At 40.9% G+C, this 27716-nt stretch overlaps 1 protein-coding gene across 5 annotated transcripts in view; it reads right to left on the bottom strand.

Moving 5' to 3' along the window:
• Positions 1-2096: 2096 nt before the first annotated feature.
• The window catches only part of LOC143213008 (lateral signaling target protein 2 homolog), a 62674-nt gene continuing 37054 nt past the window's right edge, over positions 2097-27716 (bottom strand). Inside the window, exons 2-7 of one of the 5 annotated variants that reach the window (XR_013009842.1) lie at positions 22384-22806; positions 19838-20194; positions 17122-19496; positions 16292-16578; positions 11302-15360; positions 2097-11218 (exon numbers count right to left, since the gene is read on the bottom strand). Coding sequence is in view for 4 of the 5 variants with exons in the window: in XM_076432428.1 (XP_076288543.1) it covers positions 15080-15360; positions 16292-16578; positions 17122-19496; positions 19838-20194; positions 22384-22806 (3723 nt within the window). In the remaining variant the exon portion in view is untranslated. Of the gene's footprint in view, positions 15361-16291; positions 16579-17121; positions 19497-19837; positions 20195-22383; positions 22807-27716 lie in introns of all 5 variants that reach the window. The other 4 variants (XM_076432428.1, XM_076432426.1, XM_076432427.1 and 1 more) reach the window with 4 other exon arrangements.

Genomic DNA, 27716 nt, shown 5'->3' on the forward strand with positions numbered 1-27716 from the left:
AGTGAAAGTCCTTCGTCGGATAATGGCCGGAGCGGGGTTCCTGCCATCCTCGAGTCGTTGACGCTTTAACACACGAACTTTTCATTGAATTTGAAATATTTTCTTCGACTGAATATCTTCGCTCACCCGTTCCCCATTTTTACAATCACAATTAAAACGAATCGGTATAACTTTCATTTCAAACCTCGGATAAAAATTCTTCATATTTCGATTCTAGGTACGTTCGCAATTTTTATGTCGCTTCGACTATGTTGTAATGACGTTTTGATGTTTTATGCTATCCAGAGCATACAGGTGGAATAGAATAAAATCAGTGGTTATTTTCAGTGGGGTAGAGTAGCCTTTGTAGATAGCCTTGTAGGAAATTCTATCAAAATTTCCATTCCAGTATTTTTAAAAAAAGTTTTAAATGGCATAAATGCATAAAGATACACGCAGTCTATTTATTACTATTATATGTATAACTGCAGAGCCCGTCAACGTGACGAGTTCGAATTTTTCATATGTACTTATTCAAGTTGAGGGATATCGAGGATGTTCGAGCACCATTCGACTAGTTTCCAGGTAACAGCTATTATACATCTTCCTTTACCAAATCCATTGTATTTGAATAAAATATGTATATGTATACAATTAGTGCACATAAATCTTTCCATGCGAGATAGGACTACTGTTTCGAATTTTCTTCAAAATACAAGAAATAAGAGAAGACCAAGAACTATTTATTTGATTTCCACCTCAATCCAAATAATAAGTAATCTTTTATTTGCAACTAAGGAATAATAATTTATTAAATAAAAAGTTTAGTTATTATTTGCAATTAAAATCACATGTTTACTTATTATTTACAATAAAATTTGCCCAACACTGGCGGTGGACTAATAAGTAAAGGATGAAATTAAAAGTAAATTCTATATAAATTTAAAAATTAGAATATTTTACGAATATTGTTCAAATTTGAATATGTTGCAGTCTTTAGCAAAATATAGACGTATCTCAAAGAATTCTTTGAAATCTTGAAAACTGTTGGTTTTACGGACCTGTAATATGAGGTGTGTGTCACAAGTTTTTCATTAAATTATAACGGCTAAACTAGCAAATTGATGAAACTTAGTTTTGGGTACTCATAGTGAAACCATCAGAGTATTTAATAAAAATTATTTCAGTTCAGAAAATATTTGTTTTCATAGGTCGAAGATTCGACTTACGATTATATGTATACATAGAGTTAGAACCTTAGACTGGCACGGCCAAACTCCGGGCGTGATGAGCACTCTCATTTCCTCTCTGCCCGAATATTTCGGTGTTTCTTACGCCCTCTAGGATATATTCTGGCTCCATCCAGAGAAACAGAAGGCCATCGACGGCATTTTGTCGGTGAAGAAGACCACTGAGAAGATTCTCGTCGCGATGCATCGGTGAGAATGCGAATTATCACGAAACCATATCGATTATTATTAAATGTTACATTCTCCGCCATATTTCAGACGATGTTTTGGCATTATTGTGGCACTATTTCGAATTTTTAGCGATGTGGTATATCAGATCACTGTAACTTTCACGTTATCCCCGCGCCCGTCGCGCCCGGTTATCCGTCCCCCTGAATAACACAGCAAAGAATCACGATTTTTGCTCTTATTGTGTATAATCCAAATTGTATAGTGTCTGGACTCATTTCAATAAAATAAATGTAACAGATATGTCAGTAACGCGATTTCATAAGATAATTTTGCCAATGGTCTTTCACATAATACTGCAGGGCCCGCTCTAGGGGGGGGGGCAACCCGGGCATTCGCCCGGGGCGGCAAAAATCGAAATATAGGGGCGTCATTTTGGCTGTAAGTGTGAGAGAAATATTGATGTTTTAAATAGTCAATTAATAGAAAATTTCAGGCTACCGTTGACATTTTTGCTAAAAAAAAGGTCATTTTGTTCAACTCGGTGCTTAAATCCTGGGTGCGCCACTGTTCTTAAGGGGCGGCAATTTGTCTTTTTGCCCGGGGCGTCGTAACCGCTAGAGCGGGCCTTGAATACTGACACTTATATTCATTTAGCAAAACTTCTTCCACTGATGGGGCTAATAAGAAGGAAGCACGTTGAACGAAAATATCATTGTATTAATAAAATTGCCATCGTTCATATACATATTAACATTTTACATTGTAACACTTATTCATATATTAATTCTCCCACTAAGTTCCTCTTAAGCTCTATCTTACAATACCTGGAGTCGTTCGTAGTACGGAAAAGAGGCCTATGCATCAGCATTGAACAACAACACCTCTTAAAACACCTTGAATAACAAACTTTATTTACATTTCGCATCTCAGTCTCTCCGTAACCGAAATCCACGGTATCGGAATATCGTTTGAGACATGCTCTCGCGCTTCAATATCCCAAATACTCGTATCTCTCCCTCTCAGTTTACTTTGCATACACACACACTAACGGCGCGGCGATTCGTCGGGACGCAGCCAGCGTTCAAGTATGATTCCTTCGTCGAATCGAGCAACGCTTTTATCGGGCGCAATAAGTAATCCACCATTTTACTTAACCGTAAACGATAAACGATTAGCTTCAATTATCCAGAACTCTTCGTGCGCTCTTCAGTATCAGTCGCGCGAAATATCCTCCCATAATACTCAGCCATTTTTGTTTTACACTTCAAGTTACATTCAGGACTAAATTTATTTAGATGTTTCACAATTTTTATAACAAAATGTGCTGGAGTAAAGAAATTTATCGAAAAATTTCTAATGGAAGCATCTTTATGATATGAATAATTAAATAAACAAGAAAATGGGTGAATTTTAACACCGAGGAGCGTGCAGAGGTTAACAAAAATGGCGTACACCATTGGGGAACATTATTAAAATTAAATTGTACATTTAGTCGTGATGGCATACGAATAGCAGTGAAGGCTGCCAAAGCTAGTCACAACTTGAACGAGTATTTGTGCAAATTCTCCTCGCATTGTCTTCAAGCATATGCGTGTTTCTCCCTACTTTTCGAAGAGCCACGGCTGCACTAATCTTACGAAAGACTCTCAGATCGTTTACTTACAATTTATGTACACTTTAGTCGTATCTTAGTCGCGAAATCTATAAATGAATACGTAATATATGAAGAACAAGAGTCATTTCGTATTTGCGATAGTCAAACGATCAAGTCATAAGCTCGAATCTAAGATTTCTAAACCTCATACATACCAAGAAGATAGGTTTTATAGATCTTCTCAAAGACTAGGAACTGCAACTATCTCCAAGTTTCTACAGCACTCTAGGGGTACATTCCGATTCACGCATGATGCGCATACACTGTGTAGTGTATGCATAGAGACTCTTATACTACACTATACAGTGTATGCGCATCATGCGTGAATCGGAATCTACCCTAGGAGACCATTTGGCAGCGAAACATTTGAAAAACTTTGATCCTGTTGGCTCCAATCAGGGAACAAACTCGAATACGCTCCCTTGTTCGCATTAAATCATCGAGAAACTCGAGGTAGGTACACTGACCATTCTACTTCTACGCTCTGAGCTTTTGATCATTGCTTTCCTGCGATACAGGAAAGGAAGATGAATGGAAAATGACTTGTAGCGATGGCAGTCTTGACTCTAAGGGTGCATTTAGGTTGAAGCTACGATAAAAAACGTTCTATTGTTTTGTAATGGGAGTAATTGTTCCTCGGAGCCACTCATCTTTGTGAAATCGTAATCATATTTAGCTACGGCATAAAGGAAGATTGTAACAAACCAATACGTAATTTCATATAAACAAATTTTCAAAAACATACTCACAGCAGAACAACGGAGCCAACATAGTGTCGTATAATGGCGTACAATGGCTAAAAGATTATAATATCAGATGGTTGCATAAGTTCTTGTCCGATTTGAAAATAAAATTCAGTGGTTAAGTTTTAAAGAATACAATTGATTAATTCATCTAATTTTAGAAAAGAATGGTGACAATATAATTATGTTTTTACACTCCGCCGTGCAATACTTATGTAATCATCTAATACATATAAAGATTGTAAACACACCGAAGAACCTTCTTGCTGTTTTAGTATCATAGGTTTGACCGCAGCTCTAACATAAACGTGCCCCGACGACTACTAAATTCAGGAAGATACAAAGCTCTAGGTCTCCGTGACGTATTCAGAGATCTGCATAATCCATTCGAAGAGTTAGATGGTAACTTAAACATATTTTGTACACGCGAACGAAACAGTGACATTCATCGCGAGCTCTTCAATGAAAATTTATTGGAGGAATAATGGATTACTTATTGGTACAGCCGGCATGACTCGACTTCTCGATGCTGAGGACCCGTCCAAAATCAGGTCCAAAATGGCAGGTGGCTGGGGCAGGCAGGGGTCTTTGTGCGGGAGGCCATTTTGAACGCGTGCCGCGTCGCCGATGCTTATACGCGTACACTTGGGCAAATAATACAAAAATAATTCTGAGGTACTCCTCTCTCTCCTTGTAGTTGGAATTTCCTAACTAATTGGCAGATCGCGTTCGCTGCGACATCTCCTTCGAACACGCACTCTACCGTTTGGGGATCACTTTTTTTCTTTCATCTCGTCGTCTTTCGTTTGTTTCCCGGCCTGTTTCTCTCTTTCTCTCCCATCATACCATCGCACTATCGCACGCACGCCTCTCGCTTCTCGACGCACAGACTAGCCTGCAACATTTAGGCACAGGGGGACTCCTGGTTGCTATATTGGAACGATACACGCGCGCAAAATGGGGAGAAAGAGCACGCGAAACTATCAGGCGGTTCAATTGGTCGACCCTTGCATACGAAACGCTCTACGAAGGACCAAATCAGTACCGACAGGACATCTGCGAGCCCTACAAATTCGCTTCGATCTACATGCATCGACGCACAGTGAAAAGTTTCGTTTGAAATAATACGGATGAGCTTGAAATCTCATAAACAGCAATATTTGAAGAGGACATTCTTCAAGGGTTAAACAAATAACACATCACTCAATAAGTCCCCGGTCTGACACATATGTATATGGCAACATTGTTGGCAGACCCACGTGATTTCCGGGTAGTACTATCCTTCAAACAGTACGTGTCAAAATTTCATGGGATTCTGGCCGTTGGTTTAGAGGTACAGTCGTTTTAGCAGTGGCGCACCCAGGGGGGGAGCCAGGGGGCCAAGTCCCCCACCAAGAAAAAAATGTTCAGCTTCCAAAATTAAAATCGCGAAATAGCCCTGGGTACCGATGATAGATATTTTGGCTTAAAAAAAAGGTCATCACGCAAAACCTATGGTTGGGTTCAACTCGCCCCCCCCCCCCCCAAGATTACATCCTGGGTGCGCCACTGCGTTTTAGTGACCCCAGTTTTGTAATTTTCAAGACAATGGATAGAAAGGAATTTCGTGTGTTGATTAAACACTGTTTTTTGATGGGGAAAAATACTGTTGAAGCCAAACAGTGGCTTGATAAGCATTATGGGGACTCTGCACCAGGGAAATCAACTATGTATTATTGACTGGTATGCTGAATTTAAACGCGGTCGTACAAGCACCTTGAAGATATCAGAAGGCAGTGTCTTTAGAATTTTACATGAAAATTTGGGCATCGAAAAGTTAGAGGAGCGTTGGAATGAATGCATCACTCTTGAAGGAGAGTATGTTGATGAATAAAGTGGAATTTCTAAAAAAAAATTTGTTCGTCTTAGTTAGACCGGAGACTTATGAGTGATGTGTTACAATCGAGTTACAACAGAATCGTAGGGAAGTAAAAAATTGTACAATATCTAAAACAGAGAAAGGAATGAATGTGCGCCCGAGAAACATGCGAGGATTAACTTTGTCGAAGACGATCCCCTCTGAACGAAACGTGGTACGATTAACGGCGAATTAACAGGAGAACTAAATCAATGTTGATTACCTAAGACTCGTAGCTCGAGTGCGAAGGGTCGTTTACGTAAAAGATCGAAAGCACAGTACGCTGTAGCAAGGCATCGATTGCGTGTAAAAAATAACTCTCGTCCTAAGCTTAGTTCGTATTTTCCGCGACACTCCCTAATATCGATGTGCTTCTTACGAGAACGTATAGTATGTCCTTAGAGAAGTCTTTAGTTTGACAGTCCTACCAGGCCGCAGAAGCGTTGTCGCGATAGGCGTTTCTCAGTGTTCACAGATCCGCGACAGATCGTACGCATCACGAGTTCACGACCGATCGGTAATCAGTGATGCCAGAAATGCGCAACATTTCACGCGCATGCGCGACAAACAGTAACGTATCTGATGAGGTAGCAGAGCCCTGAAGCAGTTATATTGGCAGGAATGTACCGAAACAATCTGTACCGGACAAAAAGACTCCAGGACGTGTCCTAAGACTTACAAAATATACACAAATACACTTGTTATGCATTCATTTTTCAGAATCAAATCATATAAATTTTTTAAAATTCTGCGGGGTGCTCAATGACCCCATTTCATCGAGAATCATACTACATATGTATACTGAGTCTAATCGCCGCGCATGTGCGTGAATGTTGCACATTTCTGGCATCACTGTCGGTAATCGAAGACGTAACTCGAGCCAGTAGATCGGAAATGATTTCGTCGGACGATTTACTTCCTGATCCCTTCTAATCTCCGAGTCGCTTAGAATCGTTCAACAACAATGGCCGCCGTCGTTACTCTACGTTACAGATTTCTTGCGGAGATATTATTGACTGTGTACGCTGACAATGCAACGGAATGTTAAACTTTAACGCCAAGGTAGCGCTGTTTCCCGTCGACCGCCTCTTACCGCTCTAGAGGTATCTCAACGCGTACACGCACTTTTGTTCTACATCTCGGTAAGAATCATTGTACGCTGATTGGTGTTTTTCTTTTTTTGTTTTGAGGGGGTAGACTCCTATCCAGGATGGATAGAGATCTTACAATCTTGGAAAAACGAGTCTACCCCCGTTTTCTGCGTGTGCTAACACTGCTATGAACGTCTGCGGACAGTCGACAGACTCGGTAGTATCCACATCGACAAACATTCAATAATAGTTTTAGAGATAATTTTTACAATGACTTCGAACCGCTTTCATCGAAATCATGAGCCAGATGGTTGCTCCGCAGAGTTTTATACAGGGTGTTTCAGTACAATATATACAGAGAGAGCGACAGAGCTCGTTGAGACTTGGAAAATGAAAGGAACCGACTACAGACGCTTCTTAAAATTATTACGAGACCGTACGTGAAAATCTATCAAAGTTTTTCATCGAAGAATGTTAGCTAATTAACCCTTTGCTCTCCGAATTCTTTTCCTATTTTGTTGCCAACAACTCCCTACTATTTCGCGAGTGTTTTATTTATAATTTATTTCAAACGACAGTTCCTTGACTGCTTAAACAATCTTGTTTACTAATTATTAGACTGCGGATTTCTTTATGCAAAATAAAAATTGTCTGCATCGACTGCTAGAAACAGAAACTAAATTGAATGTTATTTCTTCCGTTAACGATTTTAATAGAGGAGAAATCATATATTGACAGCTTCAATTTTTCAACAATTTTGTATTTCATCTACTCAATTGAGCTTTACTATTAGGTCAATCGGAAAGTTCCGTCCGTTTAGCGTCGAGTAGCTGTAGCTCGAACTGTCATTAACTATAACGTTCAAAGTAATGTTAACTTTTTAGTTTGGACATCTTTCAATAAAATTCAATACATAACAATATATGCTTGCATCAAAATAACATCGTTTTTTTCTACATTGAAGTGTTAATCTTTTTCTTCAATTGGAAGAAAACTGCAGCTGAAGCTCATCGAATGATTGTAGACGTTTATGGCGATAATGCTGTTTCCGATAAAACATGTAGAGAATGGTTTCGACGCTTTAAAAATTGTGATTTTACTGTGGAGGACAAAGAGCGTTCTTGGACAGCCACGAGTATTCGAAGACGAAGAATTGCAGGCATTAGTGGATGAAGATCCATGTCAAACGCAAAAACAAATTGCAGAAGCGTTAAATTCTGCTCAATCTGTCATTTCCTATCGTTTAAAAACCTTGGGGAAGGTCTACGAGGAAGGAAAGTAGGTTCTAAATACATATATGTACTCATGCCAAGAAACATTGAAAAGCGAAAAACCATCTGCGAAATTCTGCTTGTGAAACGTCACAAAAGTTGTCACAGAAACGTTAGAAGCACTTCGCTGGGAAGTGCTACCCCATGCGGCTTATTAGCCAGACTGTGCCCCTTCTGACTATCACTTGTTTTGGTCACGCACTTGCTGAGGAACGATTTAATTCTTACGAAGATGTCGAACAATGGATCTCTGACTGCATAACCTCCAAAGATGTCTCATTCTTTCATCGCGGAATTCGCTTGCTGCCCGAAAGATACGGAGAAGTGATCGCTAACGATGGACAATATTTTGATTAATGTACTTTTTCATTTTGTTTCTTAAATAAAGCTCTACTTTTTGTAAAAAAACGGACGTAACTTTCCATTGACCTAATATAAATACATAAAGATCAGCAGTCTACTAATTATATTATTATATAAGTATAGCTCTCAAACTTTGTTGTAATTTATATTTGTGAAATTCTCTTACATTTGTTTATAACCAATAAATCAATAAAGAATTTTGTGCAAACGAAAAAAGAAGAGTGCAAAGGGTTAACATTGTACAATCGGTTCACTTACCGATTGAAGTCTTGACAGATACTCGGGTGTGATCAATGTAATCAGTTATGACAAACAATGGTAACGTTACTGAATATTGGGTAATCATCAAATTCATTGGTACAGTCGCCATTACTTCGAAATTACAATTATCACTATAGTTATCATTAATTCTTCGCCTCCTTGTATTTTGATCACTTCGAAATGTAAAACTATACTTGCCCTATCCTAATATTAGACAGTATATGAATGAAATATTGATTCAAGAGGATGTATCAAAGTACTTTGAACTAGAGGGAAATGATGCAGTAAATTTTCAGTGTTATTTACAAGTTTCCTTACAACATTGTTCAACGTAATTGAAGGTCGCATTAACGCAGAAATTTCTAGTATTATTCAAACAATATGTCTTCCATCTACATTGAACAACGTAATAATACCATTACACACTGAAATCACTGAAAAATGTAGATTCAATCTATACTTCTCTAGTTAATATGAAATTTGCCTTAGAATCGTAGCTTATATAAATTTCGATACTCCAATGAAAATCTTAACGCTAATTAAACTCAGCTAATAGATCCTAGAACTTGAATACCTATCGAACAAGACAATGACAGTATGACACTATGTAACAACAACTAACTTATTAATAATTATTGGCAGTCGTTGTTTTACATTGTGCAAAATTAAATTGATTACTTGATCACACTCTGTCATCGAATTCAAATCGATACACAACATTAAGAAATTTCACTCTCGAACGAAACACGCTGTATAAAACAATAATACAAACTCTTTGAAACTCTCGAATAAATAATATAAAAAAATTTGTTTTACACGTAGAAAGTATATTCTATACAAATGTTTCCCACTTTGCTATCGTTGGTGATCCTTCATTTCCCTTATTATACATCGTATCTACGCAAGAAAGAACCCTATGAAACCTCTTGCACCCGGAACGTGGCGACAGAAGTTTCCAATCCTAATCCTGAACGTAACTTAATTTTTAGGGAACTGCATAATCGGAATTGCCTGTTAGCGTCAGCGTCTATCGAGTGGAACTGGACTCGTGACAGGGACTTAGGCCACGTGCGGTCCTGAAAGGGAGTGTTAAGCTTCGTACAGACCTGAACATTTCGCAGAACATTGCGTCGAACGGTGAACGGAACGGAGAATCGATCCAGATAGCACAGGACGTCTTAAATTCAATTTTACTAAAGTCAATTTTGCATCCAGTTTAGATTTGAACATCCTGCGACTTAAATTGGACGTCGTTTGACTGAAGAATAAATATCAAGAAATACAAAGAACTTCAAAAACGAAGAAAGAAAGTACTAAATAAGTATCAAATAAATTGTTTCAAGTATTATTTTTAGGTTAGTTTATTCTTTACCCTACAAGAACGTATTTAGAAATGGCGTTGGAGAAACGGATTTCTATCTGCCCAAAGCAAGTATTATTTTAAGACAATAAAATTTAAAAGACTAACGATTAAATGCACTGTGTTGTCGTTTGGCTACACATTCTGTTCTGGCTCTACATGCAGGAACGTTTGGATACTTTTTGCGCATTGTAGCCACAAGGCAACAAACCGCTCACATGTATTTGTATACGGTGCGCGCCGTTCATGCGTCGTAGATTTTCTAACCTCAAATATGGCAACATGTATGATAATTTCGTAATAAAAAATATTTTCACAAAGATGTGATTTTTTCCCTTAATATTTAATATACACTCTTTTTTTAGTAATGTTTGATAAATGGAAACTGTAAACGAAATATCGTGCATTTAAGGGTTAAATTGTAACGATAGGAATAATTTTTAAATAATGAATGGAAATGTGTGTGTGTGAAAAGAAATCGGCAACTGATGTGTTCCGTTCGCAATGTTCGGCGAAATGTTCAGGTCTGTACGAAGCTTAAGGGAGTAGACTCGTTTTCCCAGGATTTGTTGAAGGGTCCGCGATGTGCTTTCTCATTTCTCAATAATGCCAAATTGCTAGATAAAAGATCGATCTAGACCGCGATCGCCCTGAAAAGTCTTATTTTCACGTTTAAGAGGCGTAATTCGCATTATTCAGAATCATACAGCTGCGCATGTAAATAGCTATTTTCACAAAGCTGCGACAGCTACATGCTGCAAATTACGCCTTGTAAACGTAAAAATAGGACTTTCAAGGGCGATATCGCGGCCTAGATTGATCTTTTATCTACCGCTTTCGACTAATGAGAAACCGCATTAAACCGCACCCTTGCAATCCTGGAAACGAGTCTACCCTGTTAAGAAAGTAAGTCTATCAGCTGGTCGGTCGGACAGGAGTCTCTTGCACAATGAAACTCGTGATGTTAGTAAAGCTGCGCTGCCTCGAAGATATAAGGATACCGTTTTCCTGGAGAGTCTGGCCACGGGTTAGGAAAGAGAAGGGCATCTTTTGGCGTAGGACTGTGTCAGACCGCACGGCACTTACCCCAGAACCTCTGACGAGTGAGAACCTTAGAATTTTGTATCTTCTTTCGAAGTGACTCTAACATACAGTTTACAGCCTCGTGCTCCTCGCCTCTGAAACAGAGAGAAAAGGCTAGCGTGGCGTAAAAGTGGGAGTCGTAACTTTTTTTTGTTGAAATTCGTAACTAAGAAATTACCCTCCAGCAAAGAAATGGAATTCAGATCATTGCAACATGCGTCGCTGACGCTACAGCACGATTAAGGGTTCATAGGTAAATTCCCATGTACTGATAGGGAACCGATAGCATCTGCAGGACCGATCTATGTTGTGTATCCGAAAAAGATTATGCTGACGACTCCTCTAGATCGTACTCGCGGGGGACCGCGTCAACCAGCAGGAAACTTATTGTCACGAAAATTTGGCACAAGCGATAGTAACGTGCCCCGCTGCGAGTGGATGCGGTGCAAATTAATCGGATCGCAGGACACCTGTTAAAAATCGTAGTTAACGAGTTTCCAGAACGGTATTTCTGTTTGATAGCGTGCGTGCACCGAGACACGATTATTCGCAAGAATCGTTGATAATTATTTATAAAGAGCGCCACATCGATCTCCATCACCTTCAGATATGTTCTCAAGGTTGTCGTCCTGAGCAACTTTGCTTGTCTATAACCATAACTTGGCTTTAATTTAAAAGACACGCCATTAATCCCAAGCCGTACCATCTTTTTTGCAGTTACAGTGATTAAGTAGCATTGAAAAATGTTTTAAAGTTTCTTGGACAACAGCATTTATTATTTTCAGTTCTAATAAACGAACAAATAATTATTTCTATGATCACAACTCCGTATGATCTTCGCCAGGGATGGTACAAGCGATGTTACTCAGTACGCTGACCCTGACAACACATCTGAACCTCTTTGTAAATAATAACTGAATTGTTTTCCTTTTTTGGATGATGAACACGTTGAAAATTTCGTCTACGGAGCTCCGAACTAGATTACAAAATTCTACTTGTGTTTCCGAGCAGAGGAAAAGCCGAGCAAGAACGTTTCTTGGAACAGAGGCAAATACGTTTCTTCGGTACTTGCTGAATGCGAAAGATAGATTAGGACACTCGAAATAGAGGGTGTGTCTGAAATTGCGGTGTGAAAAAAAGAAAGGGCGGTGATTCTGTATACGAAACTGAGTGGAAAACACGGAATATAAATTTGTTCGGCACTGTAATGGTCAAATACAATTTTCTCGAAAGCAGAAACGCGTGCCACATTGTTTCTTCGATTTCAGACACACCCTGTATAGATGTTTCGTCGAGACGACGGTCACGATTACAGTATAATCACGCTTTGACTACTCGCAACTCTCCTCGCTAGTTTATTATACGAAAAATTTAGAAATCCAATCACTATCGCTGAGCGAACGTTTGATATAGTTTCAAGTCGAACTCGGCGCAAGGATTTGTCTCTCAGTCTACAATGCATCCCCTCCCTCGAGCGAACTTTCGTTTTAATGTCCCGTGAAACATTTCTCTTTCGTTCTGTTAATTCTTTTTTTTTGTCGTTTTTGTTTTACTATCTTACTTAAAATTCTTGCGCTTCACCTAAAAAGAGTATATTCCAAAATTAAATACATATGTATGTATGTATATGTATATATAAATACAAATATCTCTATTTTACAAACGAAATGTCCCTCGACTCTCGCAGCTATTCAGTTTACATTAAGTCTCCGACGATCTCTTCGGTTTCTCTCTTTTTACAAAACGATCAAGCCAATCGAGAACACGAACCGCGTTTATACAGTACGCACCATAAACATAGACATAGACATGACTAAGTAACATGAACAGAATGCACACGGTTATGGGAAAATCAATATACCGGGTGAGTCACCTGAGACTGGAACATAAAACGTGTCCGTACTTTTTAACAAAACGAGTTTCAACGAACAAGTATTTGCTTTGAATAGGAAAATATTTCAAAGTCTTAATAAAAGAGATAAGAACAGAACTTGTCCAAATATCACGAAAAAGACGGAGATATTTTAGGTCGCAGTCCTAGGTAACGCCCCTCCCGTAAAATTAGGTGTTAAAAAAGCTAGATTCACCTCTTCGTCCATCTTATTATGTAAAATGTCTTTTGTAGCTAGTTACAAAATTCCGTCCGAACAAAAATAATTGAAAACGAAACGCATCGTAGGAAGGTTCTCTCTGACTCAATATCGATATCACCTGTGCTGCGAAACGCGAGCAAAAGGCGATTCTATCACAAAAAGGGAATGTAACGTGGAAACGGTATCACACAGAAAAAAGGTTAACGAATCGCGGGAATTGTGTTTTTCAGTTTCGTCTACATTTGATGGTACTAGCTGTATAAAGTAATCGATTCCCGGGTTAACAAAGCAGGAGGAGTCTATAAAATCGGAAACTCGAGCGCTTACACAGTAACTAAACACGTCTATGGGGGAAGATAAAGTATAAACGGAACGTCGATGAAGAGAATAGAAAAGATAAGGTCGAAATCGATATACAATATAAGGAATATTCTGTACAATGGTATCGTGTATCCTAACCGACAACTGCGTCTCTTCTTTTCTATCTTTTGCTCTTCTTTTCCCCACATTTAATACAAGATCAAGATTCGTAAATTTCAAACTATGGTACAGTTTCTTTTGGAACTCAGCTAGGGTAAAAATCGTTCGATCACGACGTGTAAAAATAGTAGCGAACGTCGCCGACGTATTTAGTTTAAGTGCGTTTAAGTATATAAATTAACGCAAAGAATGGTTCGAACAGTAATTCATGTTGTTTCGATGTTCGCCAGGCTTGTGACTTTAATCAATCATGCAATCACTTTGGTGTTTGACAGAGGATTTTACAATTACTTTTGCGGGAGGAAATATTTTTTAGAGGTTATGTCTAAATGTAGATAAGCGACCATCTGCTGACGATTGAAATAACGAAACACTTTTTGTTACACGCATTCGAATTTGTGGAGAATTTGGATACTAGCGTTTTTCATAAAGTGTCAAAAGCTATATATATATTACTTGTTGATCGTCGGTCGTAATGCTTGCTATGTCATACGGTTCAGCTGTAGTCCAATTCCAAAAATATATTTTATTACATGTTGCGATAACAAGCAACCTTTTGGTCGGGTGAAAAGCAAGCGAAGCTACGACTGTCTCATTTTGTGTTTCCCAAAGTTGACAACCATTGTTTAGATCCCAAACACGAACTTGACCACCTAAACAATCGGAAGCGAAGATTTGACTGGAAGACGGATGAAATGCGATGCACCATGGAGTGCGTGGATGACCAACAAGTGTTTTAACATGTTATTTTGACCCAATCAGGACTTTTTCGATACCAGACATACCATTTACCGTCCGTACGATTACAAACGTTAATTGAAAATCGAAACAACACAATACCGTCGAATTTTAATACACTCTGCACGGGCGTATGTACACGAACGTGTGCAGAGCTACACCTGCGTAACAATTTCATCTCCGAGGGAAGTTTGCCAGATGGTAAATTAGCTTGAAAGAGTAACAGTTGGAAGTTATAAGACTCATAAACAAAATAAGAGTCGTTCACTTGAGAAATTCATGATTGTGTCACGAATTTTTAAACTCCAGGTATCTTCGATGTCGCTCATGTTGCTGACGAATGATTCAGGCAAATGTTTCACAACTTCTCGTGTATCTTTGATTTTACTATTGTTACCAATTACGAATCACTCAGACGAATGCTCGACAACGTCTGTTGTAACTTCGAATCATTACTATTCCATCGTCAATGTAACATCTGGCGAAGTTTCTCCGTGAAGATCGATTATCGAAACGCTGCGTCTCTACTAGAAGAAGGAATCGAATGATCACATAGCTGAATGCCCGAAAAATATTAACAAGAAGAAGATATTCAGCGAAGAGAAAGAAATCGATTCCCTAGTTTATACCTTGCTCTGTTAATGTTCAGCTCGCAGGTGTTACTTGGGAAACGGTGAACGGCGTCACCTGATAGAGGAAACACCTGTTGCACACCCTCACGGGTTTCGTGTGCCCGTAACGTGGCAGGGGAACGTTGTTGCTACTGCAACGACCGCAGAACACTTTGCCACAGTTTCGGCAATGGTGTCTCCGTCGCACTACGGTGAAGCCCGCTTGACAAGCCATACACCTTGGCGCGTCGTTGTCGGGTACCCAAGCTGGAGCACGTTCCACACACTCTTCACCGCGTTCGGTTACAGGAGAATCTGCAGATCAACGACAAATATCAATAGAACGCCAGAGACACACGCTTTTAGAGGTTGTGCGAACACTTGGACTACCATGTCGGTCATATGGGTCATTTTATGCCAAATCGATCACTTTTTGCAGACACCATCGTCGATTTTGTTCTAAATGAAATATGTTGTAGTCCATGTGAAATTAGGGGGGGGGGGGGGTTAAGTCATCATTCTGCCGGTTTCGAATTTTTTTTAGAAATGGCTGGCCTTCAAAGTTTTCAATTTTTGTCCATTTTGGCGAAAACAGGCCTCACTTACGAATTTTTATCTCGGGAACTGTTTGTCCGATTGAGCTACATTTTCTTTTTTTTTATTCGGAAAGGATTGGGCTATTACGAAATAATTTTTTCAACCTCGACAATCAACTTTATAACTTTATATTTTCAAAATTTAAATCACTCTGGCCCCTCATCGAAAAAACGTAAACAAAAAAGTTGTTTAAATTTCTCGGCGTTATAAAGTTGATTATCGAGGTTGAAAAAATTATTTCGTACTAGCCCAATCCTTTCCGAATAAAACAAAAAAAAATGTAGCTCAATCGGACAAACAGTTCCCGAGATAAAAATTCGTAAGTGAGGCCTGTTTTCGCCAAAATGGGCAAAAATTGAAAACTTTGAAGGCCTGCCATTTCTAAAAAAATTCGAAATCGGCAGAATGATGACTTAACCCCCCCCCCCCTAATTTCACATGGACTACAACATATTTCATTTAGAACAAAATCGACGATGGTGCCTGCAAAAAGTGATCGATTTGGCATAAAATGACCCATATATGATGCAGGATAACCTCGATTATCCGAATTAATCAATAATACACGAGTATCCCTGTAGTTAGGAATGTTTACAAAACGAATAACACCAGATTGATCATTGCAGTCGTTTAACCGGACAAGACGTACTTGTGTTTTGGCTGTTCGTCGCAGTGGTGTCTTCCAGTTCGTCTTCATACTCCTGCAACGAGTCTTGCCGTTCGTGATCAGTACCCGTATCGTTTATAGGATTCGCTAGCTGGTCTTCCGTCGTTAAAACTTCCTCCTTCACCTCGTTGTCCTCCACGGCTTGACTACTGTTCATCAGGAACACGCACTTCAAGATATTCCGCAAATCCGAGGCAAAGTTCGTCTGCAACTGATCCGCCACACCGGCTATGCACACGAACAGACGATGAACGAGATCCTCCGACGACCTGCAATAATGCAACGTACTTTACTACACTTCTCGAAAGAATTAAGGGATCACTCGTGCGAACCCGAAAAATTGCTCCCACTTTACGTGATCATAACTCCGTCAAAAATGGTTTCTTGCAAAATCCTTAGGTCGTAGACAAATTTTGAGACCAGATTTGAAATCAGCGTGAAAGAATCTACGGGAAATGATATAGCATGTTAAAAAAAATTTTTTCCGCGCGTGGTACTGGAGGAACCACATTTTCTTGAAATTCTACATGTTTAACGAATTTTCGATACCGATACGGCAATTTTTTAACGGAGTTATAATCACGTAGTGAAGTGGGAGCAATTTTGTCGGGTTCGCACAAGTGATCCTTTATCGTTTCACGTGTACTTATACTTGGATAGTTTGACGTGTACCATCGGTGGTACGCGTGGCACGGAACATGTTAAGTTAAAATAGATGATTCCCGAGATGATCCGAAGTAACTTTACGAAAACGTGTTACTTGAAATGACCTCGAGGAAATCCCTTGTCAAATATGTAAAGGATCATTTTACCGAAACTTGGCCCGAATCTGATTCCTGTTCGCGATCTCCGCGGCCTGCATCGCTAGCGCGATCTCCTCGTCGTCCTGGCAGTCGCTCTGGAACTCGCTGGTTTCGGAGCTGGAATCGTAACAGCTGGAACCGCTGGAGCTCGAGCCGACATCCGGCTTGTGAATCAGCGAGTGATCCGAATTGAACGACTGCGCGGCAGAAACGTTGGTCGCGTTGACCAGTCTTATCGGCCGAGCGGTCCTCTGTGTATTATTGTCTTTGATCGCGCTCTGGACTGCGTAAGGAACGTTTTGCGGCATCACCGGTAAGACTGGCCCCGCCACCAATCCACTCTTGTCGGTCCTTGGTCCCAAACCGTCGTTCATCAGTTCGCTAGGTCTCCTGCTACCCAGTTTCCTCTTGGTCTGTTCATAGCGAGGATGATCCCTATGCTCGTACTTGTCCCTTTTCTCCGCGTCCCTCCGCTTCATCCTGCTGATCTGCTCGGACCTGGATCTCCTGTGGTCCAGGAGCTTTCTGTTCTGCGGCGACAGGTTCCTCTGCGTCCTCTGGGCGATGCTGCTGGTCCTGAGTCCGTTGGAGCGGGGTTCGAAGTGCTGCATCCTCGGACTAGCGTGCGGACTGTGGCTGCCGAAGTTCGGCATTTGCCTGGTGTTCAGGCTGGGATGCAAACTAGCGCCGTAATTGACCAGCCTAGGGTTCAGACATCGATCCGTCGAGTTCGACCTGGAGCTCTCGGTGCTGGTCGCGCAGTACACGCTCGGGAAGTTGGACGTCCTAGTCTCCTGCGTCCCGGCGTGGATCATGCTCCTCTCGTGTCTGCGGTGGTGCCTCCGCTTCTGCTTCTCGTCCCGCATCTTCCGCGACACGATCTTCTCCTGCGCGTACTGCTCGATCTTCGTCCCGATCTTGCCGATGCTCTGCGACGTGGATGGACAGTTCTCGCACTTCAGGTCGCACCAGAACTCCCGGCGGGACGTCGACGCGTCGATGTTCAGGTTCAGGTTCTCCCAGTTCTCCGTGTAGTTGATCTGGAAGCTGGACTGGTTCGAGTCGCACACGGCGATCTGTCCGTTCCCGTACGCCACCCCGACGAACTCCTCGTTGGTGCCGTCGAAGTTCGACGATATCCTTGGAATGTTTTTCGCGGCTTCGGTGCTGGCCGGCGGCTGCAAATTGTGCACCTCGATCGAATGGTCCATCGACGGGGGGACCGGTTTCACGCTCCGCAAGTTGCACACGCAAGAGCTCTCCGAGATCGTGGAGCTTTTCCTCTTTGGCGAGTTCAGGTTCGAGCAGGAATAACTGGTGTTCTCTTGCGTGTCCTCGTCGGCGAGCGTTTGATCGTCCTGCTGGATCTCGTTCGCGAACGTCTTCTTCTCTTCGGGACTCTTGTCGTAGAGGCTGGTGTTCTCGGAGGATAGGACCGTGCAGATTCCGGAGTCCGTTTGCTCGGAGATCTCGTTCTGACAGTCGCTGTCCAACAGGAGGTTGGACAGGGTCTTGTTCGCCTCGGAGATCAGCTTCTTCGAGTCGAGATCCGGAAGGGAGTTCTGAATGTGCATGGTCTCGCCGGACACGTTGTTCTCGTGGGACACCTGGTTCAGAAGGTACTGAGTCTGCGGGATCTCGATGTTCTCCGAGCCGTCCAGGATCTCGGAGATGTCCGAGGTCATGAAATCGTTCTGCTGCTGTTCGCTCAACTGCGTCTCGTCGACGATGGACGCCGTGTTCTCGAAGCTAGCTGGTATCGGGGGTAAGTGCACCGGCAGATCGACCGAATCCGCGTTATCCTCTTCCATTGTCGAGTAAAGACCCTCGTCGGAGGACCGCCGATCTATGTTCTTCTTCGATTTGCAAGCCCTCTTCGCGTTGTATTGCACTTCGTCACAGACACTTTCCCGTTCACTGGATGTTCTCGAGCCACCGTTACACCTTGCACTACTCTCCTCGCACCTCTTCGCGACGGACATGTTCACGCGATTAGGCTCGTGCTCGGCGTCGTTCATCCTAGCAGCCGCGGCGCGCCTATCGCTCTGTTCGTCTTGTTGGTCGCACCTCATCTCCGGCAAACGATCGCTGTTCTCGCATTCCTCCGATAATGCTTCAACCACGTCGTTCGCCACCTCGTCCATATTGTTTCCCGTGTTCCTCGTCACTGTGTAAAAATCTACGATGAAGTCTTTGCAGTTCGGATAACCGGTATAAAAATTGTGAACGAACTCCTCCAGGTCCGGTATGTCCTGGCACGCGGACCTCGACGAATGCGTGATAGGACCCGACGGCTCTTCGTTCGAGCATAACAGTTTCTCAAGCATATACAGCTCGCGATTATTCAACGTCCATAGAAGCTCGCGGATTTTTAGAAGCAGCGTCTGAAACCAATACGATCCTCGTTCGATACTGCCGTTGCGGTTCAATGTACTACTTATTTTCTAAACTGTTCACTCCTCGGGAATCTTGACATTTTCGAGGATCGGATCTCGAATAGAATTCTCGCCCAAAACAGGGTAGGTTCTAATCGAGGCATTATGTGCTTCAAATATGTGAACTCTGTTTTGGGAAACCATTTGTGAATGGAACTTGAAATAGAACAGATTGTGTATAAATTGATTCGGAACGAACGTCGAGACGTTTTGAAGAAAAGTGGACCGTCGCTCCCCAATTTATCCTAATCGGCCATTGGCTAGCTAACTAGGGCCGTTCAATGGCTTACCTTAAACGGTCTAAACATTTCGCTAATGTTGTCAGGTGATTTGAGGCACAGCGGGCCTCCAGGCGGAGCCAAGAGACCAGAAACAATCGCCAAACGGGGAATAGTAAACATCAGGGCTGGCTCGTAATTATCCACGTCGGCTTGGCTGAGCAACCCGCGTTCGAGAGCTCTCTGCAGCGTCTCCGAAAATAAAACGCACACGAGTTCCTGTTGCTCGTACTCCTTGGTCGATTTCACCGGTACCATGGCGCCGACGTAGCACAGCTCGAAATCAGAGAACAGCCGGTCGAAGATCTTCAACGACTCGATCAGCTTCTCCAACAACGGGTCCAGCGGGTTTTGCGTCTGAAAAAGGTACTACGAATAGAAAAGTTAGTTGGCCACTGTTCCAAATTGCATACCGTTGAACCTCGGTATGTAACTCGAATTGCGAGGGAACACCGCGAATCATCCAGTTATGCACATACATATCGAAGTTTCGAGATTTCTTACAAAACGCGGTTTAACCCTTCGCACTCCGAATTACTTTTCAATTTTCTTGCCAACAACTCCCTACTATTTTAAGTGTTTCATTTGAAATTTACTTCAAAGGGCAGTTCCTTGACTGCTATTTATTTTAAACATTTTTGTTTACTTATTATATCAGATATTACTCAAACTGCGTTGTAATTCATATTTGCGAGACTTATATTTGGTTTTAACAAAAAAATAGGACAAAGAAATAAAGGAAGAACCAAATACCATTTTTGTTTACTAATTATACTAGATATTACTCAAACTTTGTTGTAATTTATATTTGTGGAACGTACATTTGCTTTTAACTAAAAAATAAGACAAAGAAAGAAAGGAAGAACCAAATACATTTTTGTTTACTGATCATATTAGATATTACTCAAACTTTGTTGTAACTTATATTTGTTTTTAACTAAAAAAAAATAAGGCAACTAAAGAAATAAAAGAAGAACCAAATACATTTTTGTTTACTAATCATATTAGATATTACTCGAACTTTGTACGTAATTCATATTTGTGGAACTTACATTTGCTTTTAACTAAAAAATAAACCAAATTTTAAAAAAAATTAAGGAAGAACCAAATACATACTATATAAAAACCCGTTTCGTTTAGGTTTTTCTTTCTCCGATGTCGAGTCACACTCGACAAAGGAGTGCAAACGAAAATTTAACGCCATGTTTAGCGGCCATGAAAGTCGCATAAAATTGCAAGTGCTTATTTCATAATGTAAAAATAGAACAGATTCATTGTAGCAATAACTTTTAGTAACTTCTTTACAACTTGGAAACACTAGCAGAGGTTACTGAAGAAATTGTAATAAAAATTGATTTTGGATGATGTGACCGCCGTAGCAGCCAAAGCGGAAAAAATAAATAAAATGATTATCTTTAGAGGTTTTCGAGTTACGTATCGAGGTTCAACTATACTACCACCGTATGTATGTACATACATATGTACATTGCCATTGATTTTCTATTTCACCTTTCACTGTGTTCTCTTTCGCTTTTATGGATCGCCGTTTCGAAGAATTCGGTGAAACGTAAATTACTTTATTTAGATTATCGCCATTTGGCAACGCCGCTTCCCTTTCTATTTTGTTAAACAATGTATAGCAAACGACGTTCTAGACATAAACAAACGAGAAGGTACTTGTCGCGACACTTGTACTGTGATCAAAGAAACCATTGCGATGGATTGAAAGAACAAAAATTTCTTTTTGTATTCTGTTTTAAAACATCAAAAGTTTCATGTTGAACACCGTAAACCACAACGTTCGTTTCAACGGAAAGTAGCCTTTGCAATATTAAAATAAAAAAAAATTTCCACGACTCTGAAGCTGGCATCCTCAATTATTTCCTTTTGTTTCGCTGGAATGATTCCATATTGCCAGAACTCGGGGACCGTGCAAGATTGTGTGACCCAGTGGTTTTTTATTTAACGACACACTACTGCGTTACACCCGCACGTGAAATTAGTTGCTGCCAGAAGCAGCTTTCGCCAAATTCTTTCCAACATAAATCTGATAACAACGAATTAATGTCATCGCAACAGTTATTTAAACGTTTAAAGAAACACCAATTCACTCTGAAACCTTACTTCTGTGTCCACGACAAATATTCAAAATACAATGGTAGAACAAGGAAACAATTTACCATTTACCTAACACTTGACACTAATTCATAGTAGCGAAGGATTTAAGAAAACGAACGAAACTTAACAGATAAAGAAAACAATAAAGCACAGATTTTGAAAGCTATTCGAAATTAAGTGACATTTCAAAATATCGAGAATACGAAAAATTGTTGAAGCTATTAGAGTAAAAGACTGTTTCAACTGGCTATACTTTTGAGCAGACTTTAAATAAAAAATTGTCTCCATCAGGATCGACACAACGAAAGCGCTGAATTTCAGAAACTGCAATTGCAGGAAGGAACTGTTCGGAGACTATCGAGCATTATCATTCTTGTGGACGTAGGCAAGCAAGAAGGATTGACAGGCGAATGGTTCTGGCGACAAGAGGAGATAAATACCTTCAGGTTCATGTGACCTTTGAGCGCGTGCTCCCTGAGCAAATTCCTGACGATATCCAGCGACTTTGTCAGAGCTTTCGCCAACGGCCTCATGGCTGAACTTTCCGCTTCCCTGTTCATGATGGAGGAGCCGGCTGCCAGGCATTCCGCGCCGAACCACAATTGTCCTGCGAGGTTCTCCTGCATCACGTCGTCCGGAAACTTCACCCTGAAATCCCTGTTCGCCCTGCTCTCCGGGATCAGCTCGTCCATTATCTGACTACAGATCGTCAGAACCTTGTCCTGACAATGGCGCAGCTGATTCACCAGCGTGGTGCATCTCTCCGGTTCTTGCCGGCCGTCGAAGGAGTCTAATTCACAGGCGACCGCGTTCAGCGCCTCGTCAGCGTAGAAAAACTGAGCGAGCAGACTCGTGTCGTCTCTCTGAAATATGAACAAACACCAATCTCATTAGGAGGAATACTATCTGGGACGTTCGTTCATTTCTAGTAGCGCTGGGATGGATAAGAAACGGTCTTTCTTTGCTCTTGGGAGCACTCTAGATTGTCCCCGGGGGCAAACGACATTGGTGAAAGAGGAAACTTTTCAGTGACATTAGCTAACTCGTTCTTTCTCTCTGGGTGGGCGTGGTCAGGGTGCTCTCTATACGGGGCCAGGACAGTGCCTCACGGGGCAATCTAAGATTATGATCTCGTCTGAGGATATTTATACATTTGTGGCATATGAATATAATCAGGTTATGTTGGAAATTCTATCCGAGATGTTTGCTCACTTCTAGATGGATAACAAACGCTCTTTGCTCTTGGGAGCACTTTGAATCGCCGCTGGGAGCAAATGACATTGACGGAGGAAAGAGCTTCGCAACAAGATCAGCTTCCACTCGTTTTCTCTGTGTAGGCTTCTTTGAGTGGGCGTGGTTATGTTGCCCTTGGTTTCTACGCAAACAGGAGTACACATACCTCTAAGGGTGATCTGTGATCGTGCATCAATTGCAAGACACGGGAGCTAAATGGTTTTCTGATGACACGAAAGAATGTTCAAGAAAACATTATTATGAAAAGGCAAATGTTATGACAAGCAACAAATTTTTCTCAACGTTAAGTAATAATTAAGTATGTGCAAATGTTATGTTATTGGAGGTCATTGAATTAGCCAGGATTTCAGCCATTACGCCACGATGATCGAAATATTTCAAGTATACATAAACACTCTCGTTCAAACACACATCGGTGACCTTCAAATCGCAAAACACATTCTCGAGTAACCTTGTCGCTTGCTGTTACTTAATAATCTCCTGTTACATTTTATCTTATCATCGAAAATAAGTGAGCTGTTCCAGGTGGTCAAGTTACATTGTTCACCCAGTATAATTAAAAGCAACCTGCGCCGATACACGTGTCCGTGACCGTAAATTCAATGTTAATTTCTCTATTGTAGCGTAGGCGTGGCCGACGAGTAGTTTTTGCTCTTGGGAGCGCTCCGTATTATTCCCAGGGGCAAGTGACGTCAGACGAAGCACGAAACTTTCGACATTGCGAAAGGACTATCTGTCTAGTTTTCTCTTTATCTTGGACGAACGTGGTTCCGTTGTACTCGATTCCAAAGAAACCAAGCCTGTGGCCTTAATTGCTTTAGGATATGCAGGAAACTGTAACCACGAGTAGCAGAAATGATTCTGGCTTTACATTAGGACAAGCACGGTCAACAACTGTTCTTTGTTTTCGGAAGCGCTCCGGATTGCTCCCAGGAGCAAGTGACGTTAGAGGAAGAACGAAACTTTCGATATTGCGAAAGAACTATCTGTTTTTCTCTTTATCTTGGACGAACGTGGTCCCGTTGCTCCTGATTTTAAGGAAATCAAGCCTGTGCCCTTAATTCTCGTTTCCAGGATTGCAAGGGTGCGGGATGCGCCTTCTCGTTTCTCGATAATGCAAAGATGCGGTTTTTAAGTAGTCAAAAGCGCTAGATAAACTATCAGTCAGGCCGCAATCCCCGTGAAAAGTCCTATTTTTACGTTAACCAGACGTAATTTGCATTATTCAGAAGCATAAAGCTGCGCATATGTATAGCTATTTTCATAAAGCTGCGACAGCATGCTGCCGATTAATGCAAATTAAACTTCATCAACGTAAAAATAGGACTTTCGAGGGCGATTGCATCTTTGCATCATCGAGAAATGAGAAGGCGCATCCCGCACCCTTGCAATCCTGGAAGTGTCTACCCCCTTCATAACGATAGTTAGCTACTGGATTATGAAGTTTCCTGCTTTACTCGGTAATCTAGCTACTTTCGGTAAATTAGTATTCAACGACATTTATTCAACGACATTTATTCTACGACAACGATGTTTAAGCTGTCGAGGAAGTCAATGTTTGAAAATGTACTGACGCAAGTCTGTTACTCATAGTTTCTATTTTTGATAAACATTTGTCAAGAAGAGACTTGTACGAAAAACTCCATTCTTCTCTTTTTCTTGTGTAGCGTGTTCTGACAATAATGGTTCGGATAAAAGAAAGTTCTACCGCACATTGATTTTTTAGCATTGTGTCTCTTTGATCTCGAGGGGTAAACTTCGCTGGGAAAATGAAACAGTTCTACTGTCCTCTGCAAGTGAACATCTCTGCGACGACCGATAGTTGGATGACCAAATGCGGTCAGGTACCACTGTCTAACGATTCTGCTCGAAGTTAGTCCGGATATAACTTCCAGTGGAAATACCTGTAGTCAGAGTGACTAGCGTTGTAATCGTTTGCAAAACTTAGCCGAAACAAAGAAAAACGTATTTAATATTTTTCAGTATTTAATAAGTACGTTAAATTTCGTTCAAATCAGTGAGTATTAGTTGGGTAGTGTTACTTGTTAGTGGGGGATGTTGGAGTATGCCCATGGTGCTGGAATGGAATAGTGGAAGGGAAAAAGGAGGAGAGGTAAAACCAGTTTTGGTCATTTCTGGCGACACTGGAAGGGGAAGGTAGAGTAGGGACACACAAAGCGTTAATCTAGCGACTCCGGTTCGCAATGCAAGGCAACCATAACATTTTATCGCGTCAACGTCAACAAATCAACGAACAGATTACAACGATTGTATAATACATATCTTTATTGCATTCGGATGCAAGACGAATTACCAACCGCACAGAAGTTTCTGCGTTTTACTGCCTGTTTCGTTATCTGAAGTACTGTTTGATTAACTTTAGCGCATATTTGTGTGCGTGCGTGAATCCGCGAGGTCAGGCCAGCTATACGCCTAACCAATTTTTATCGAATACAATATTCGATAAGTCCGTTATCCGTCGAGATGAGTTATACATATACGCTGGACTAAAATAACGTAATTGTTTTGGCGATACCGGGGGACTTTTTGTTCACCCTATGCTCGCATTCCTGCCTCGGCACTGTTGATTAAATATCAGCGCAATTGGGTATTAACTAGACTGCGGATTTTATGCGTCTATGAAGAAAATAGTGAAAATATCGGACGAGTCTACGAATACGGTTATATTGTTTGTAACGTGTGAAAATTATTAGGAGAAGGAAGAAATGTATATCCGCAGTCTAATAATAACCATCGATCGGAGAGATAAAATATCATCGTGATATCCAACGGGGGTATGATTCATGTTTTACTTGTTGCTTTCGCGTGCTTCGCCGGAAAAATGTCTCGACTTTAATCCTCGGGAAAATTGTTTGAGCGTACGCGGAGCAGAGCTCGAATTCGAGGAATTTTGGAAGATCGAGGTCTCTCCGTTCTTCCATCATTCCACACGATACAGAAATTATTCTGAAAAATCTGACCGAAGACATTGACGGTGGTACATAGAGGCTTTACACGAGCCCGGGATGATTCTCGCATGATTTCACCTAGTCATTTTCGTCATAAATGCATAAAATCTGCAGTCTATTCATGATAAGATTTTATAAATCGTAAGATTCTAAAATCATAAGATTCTAGAAATCGTAAGATTCTAAAAATCATAAGCTTCTAAAATTATGGGGTTGTAAAAAAGCAGCGTTCTTTTATAAAATACGTAACAGCTGTTAGTGGGAGATCAATCGTATAAAGCACCACGTGTGCCTCTGTTACCGCTCGGCGGATCTAGTGTTGCACTAACTGTACCAGCGCGAGTGCTTTCGGGCAATAAAGGGGGGGGGGGTGTAATGATTTTTCCCGCGTGTCGGACGAAACGGGGAACGGTTTTTCGCGTAGAATCGATCAGAAAAACATTTCCCTTCGCGATTGGTAATTTTCCGTGCTCGCTTCTCCGCGGGAGAAAAGCTGTCACTCGAGAGATATTTTTATATATTGATACGAACCCGTGCGCCTCGAAACAATGACTCTAATTATACCTATGCCGTAATTAAAAGGGGTGGTCTGACTGTACGATACTTTATGTTCCGTAAACAGTGATCGTCAATGGAAGAGGGCACACAGGCTATTCAACTGCTAATTGCATCAAACGGCGTCGATGTATTTAATGACGAAACTTTCTCCCGTTGACTCCGACACAATCGATCTCCGCCATTATCGCCTACTGACAAATACAAATCGACAAACACAGAGTTACAGCGATCAGATGTAGTGCGTTAATTATCGCATGTACGACCCACATTTTTTCTCTGCTCACCATTCTATTCAAACTTACTTACATTTCCTACTAAACCACAATTTCCTCTTTCGTCAATCTCCACGAAGTATTTTATTAATTTCATGAACGTGTAGAGAGACATAAATTTGACAAACATTTTGTCGCAGCCAATGTACGTTTGATATCGTCCAAATAAAGTGAAATGATTATTTGTCGAATTAAGAATAAAATGTAAATTTTACGACACGCGCGTGATAGCGAATACTATTAGACAAAATTAAAAGAGAAGTAAATAGAGACATAAATAGAGAAAATACATTTGCACTCTACGTAACGTGCAAATGATTGCGTACTTTATACGATAATTTTTATCAACAATTACAAGAATGTATGCCTAAAAAATTTTAAAAATGTGAAATTTACGTGTTTATCAAACGCAACAGAAAAGGTCTTATCATTTTTCGTTCATTTTCGTTGATTCGAGTGCAGAAAAATAACGTGAGAAGATAAATTTTTATTCGATGTCCACCTCCGGAAATTAGTTTTTAACAATTCGAGATTACGCGTACGTTCCCCGGCTATCTGAGATTAATTTTATTCGTAGGTGACTAATACAACCGCAGGCGAAGTGTGCACATTGTTGTTGTAGCTCTTATCATCTTATCTCTCTTCGTTGATGATTATTTTACGAACCACTTGGAAAAAACAAGGTGTTTTCTGGGTTCTCGCTGCGGAGCGAGGTTTACG

Source organism: Lasioglossum baleicum, chromosome 10, assembly GCF_051020765.1.
Source record: "Lasioglossum baleicum chromosome 10, iyLasBale1, whole genome shotgun sequence".
Classification (NCBI taxonomy): Eukaryota; Metazoa; Arthropoda; class Insecta; order Hymenoptera; family Halictidae; genus Lasioglossum; species Lasioglossum baleicum.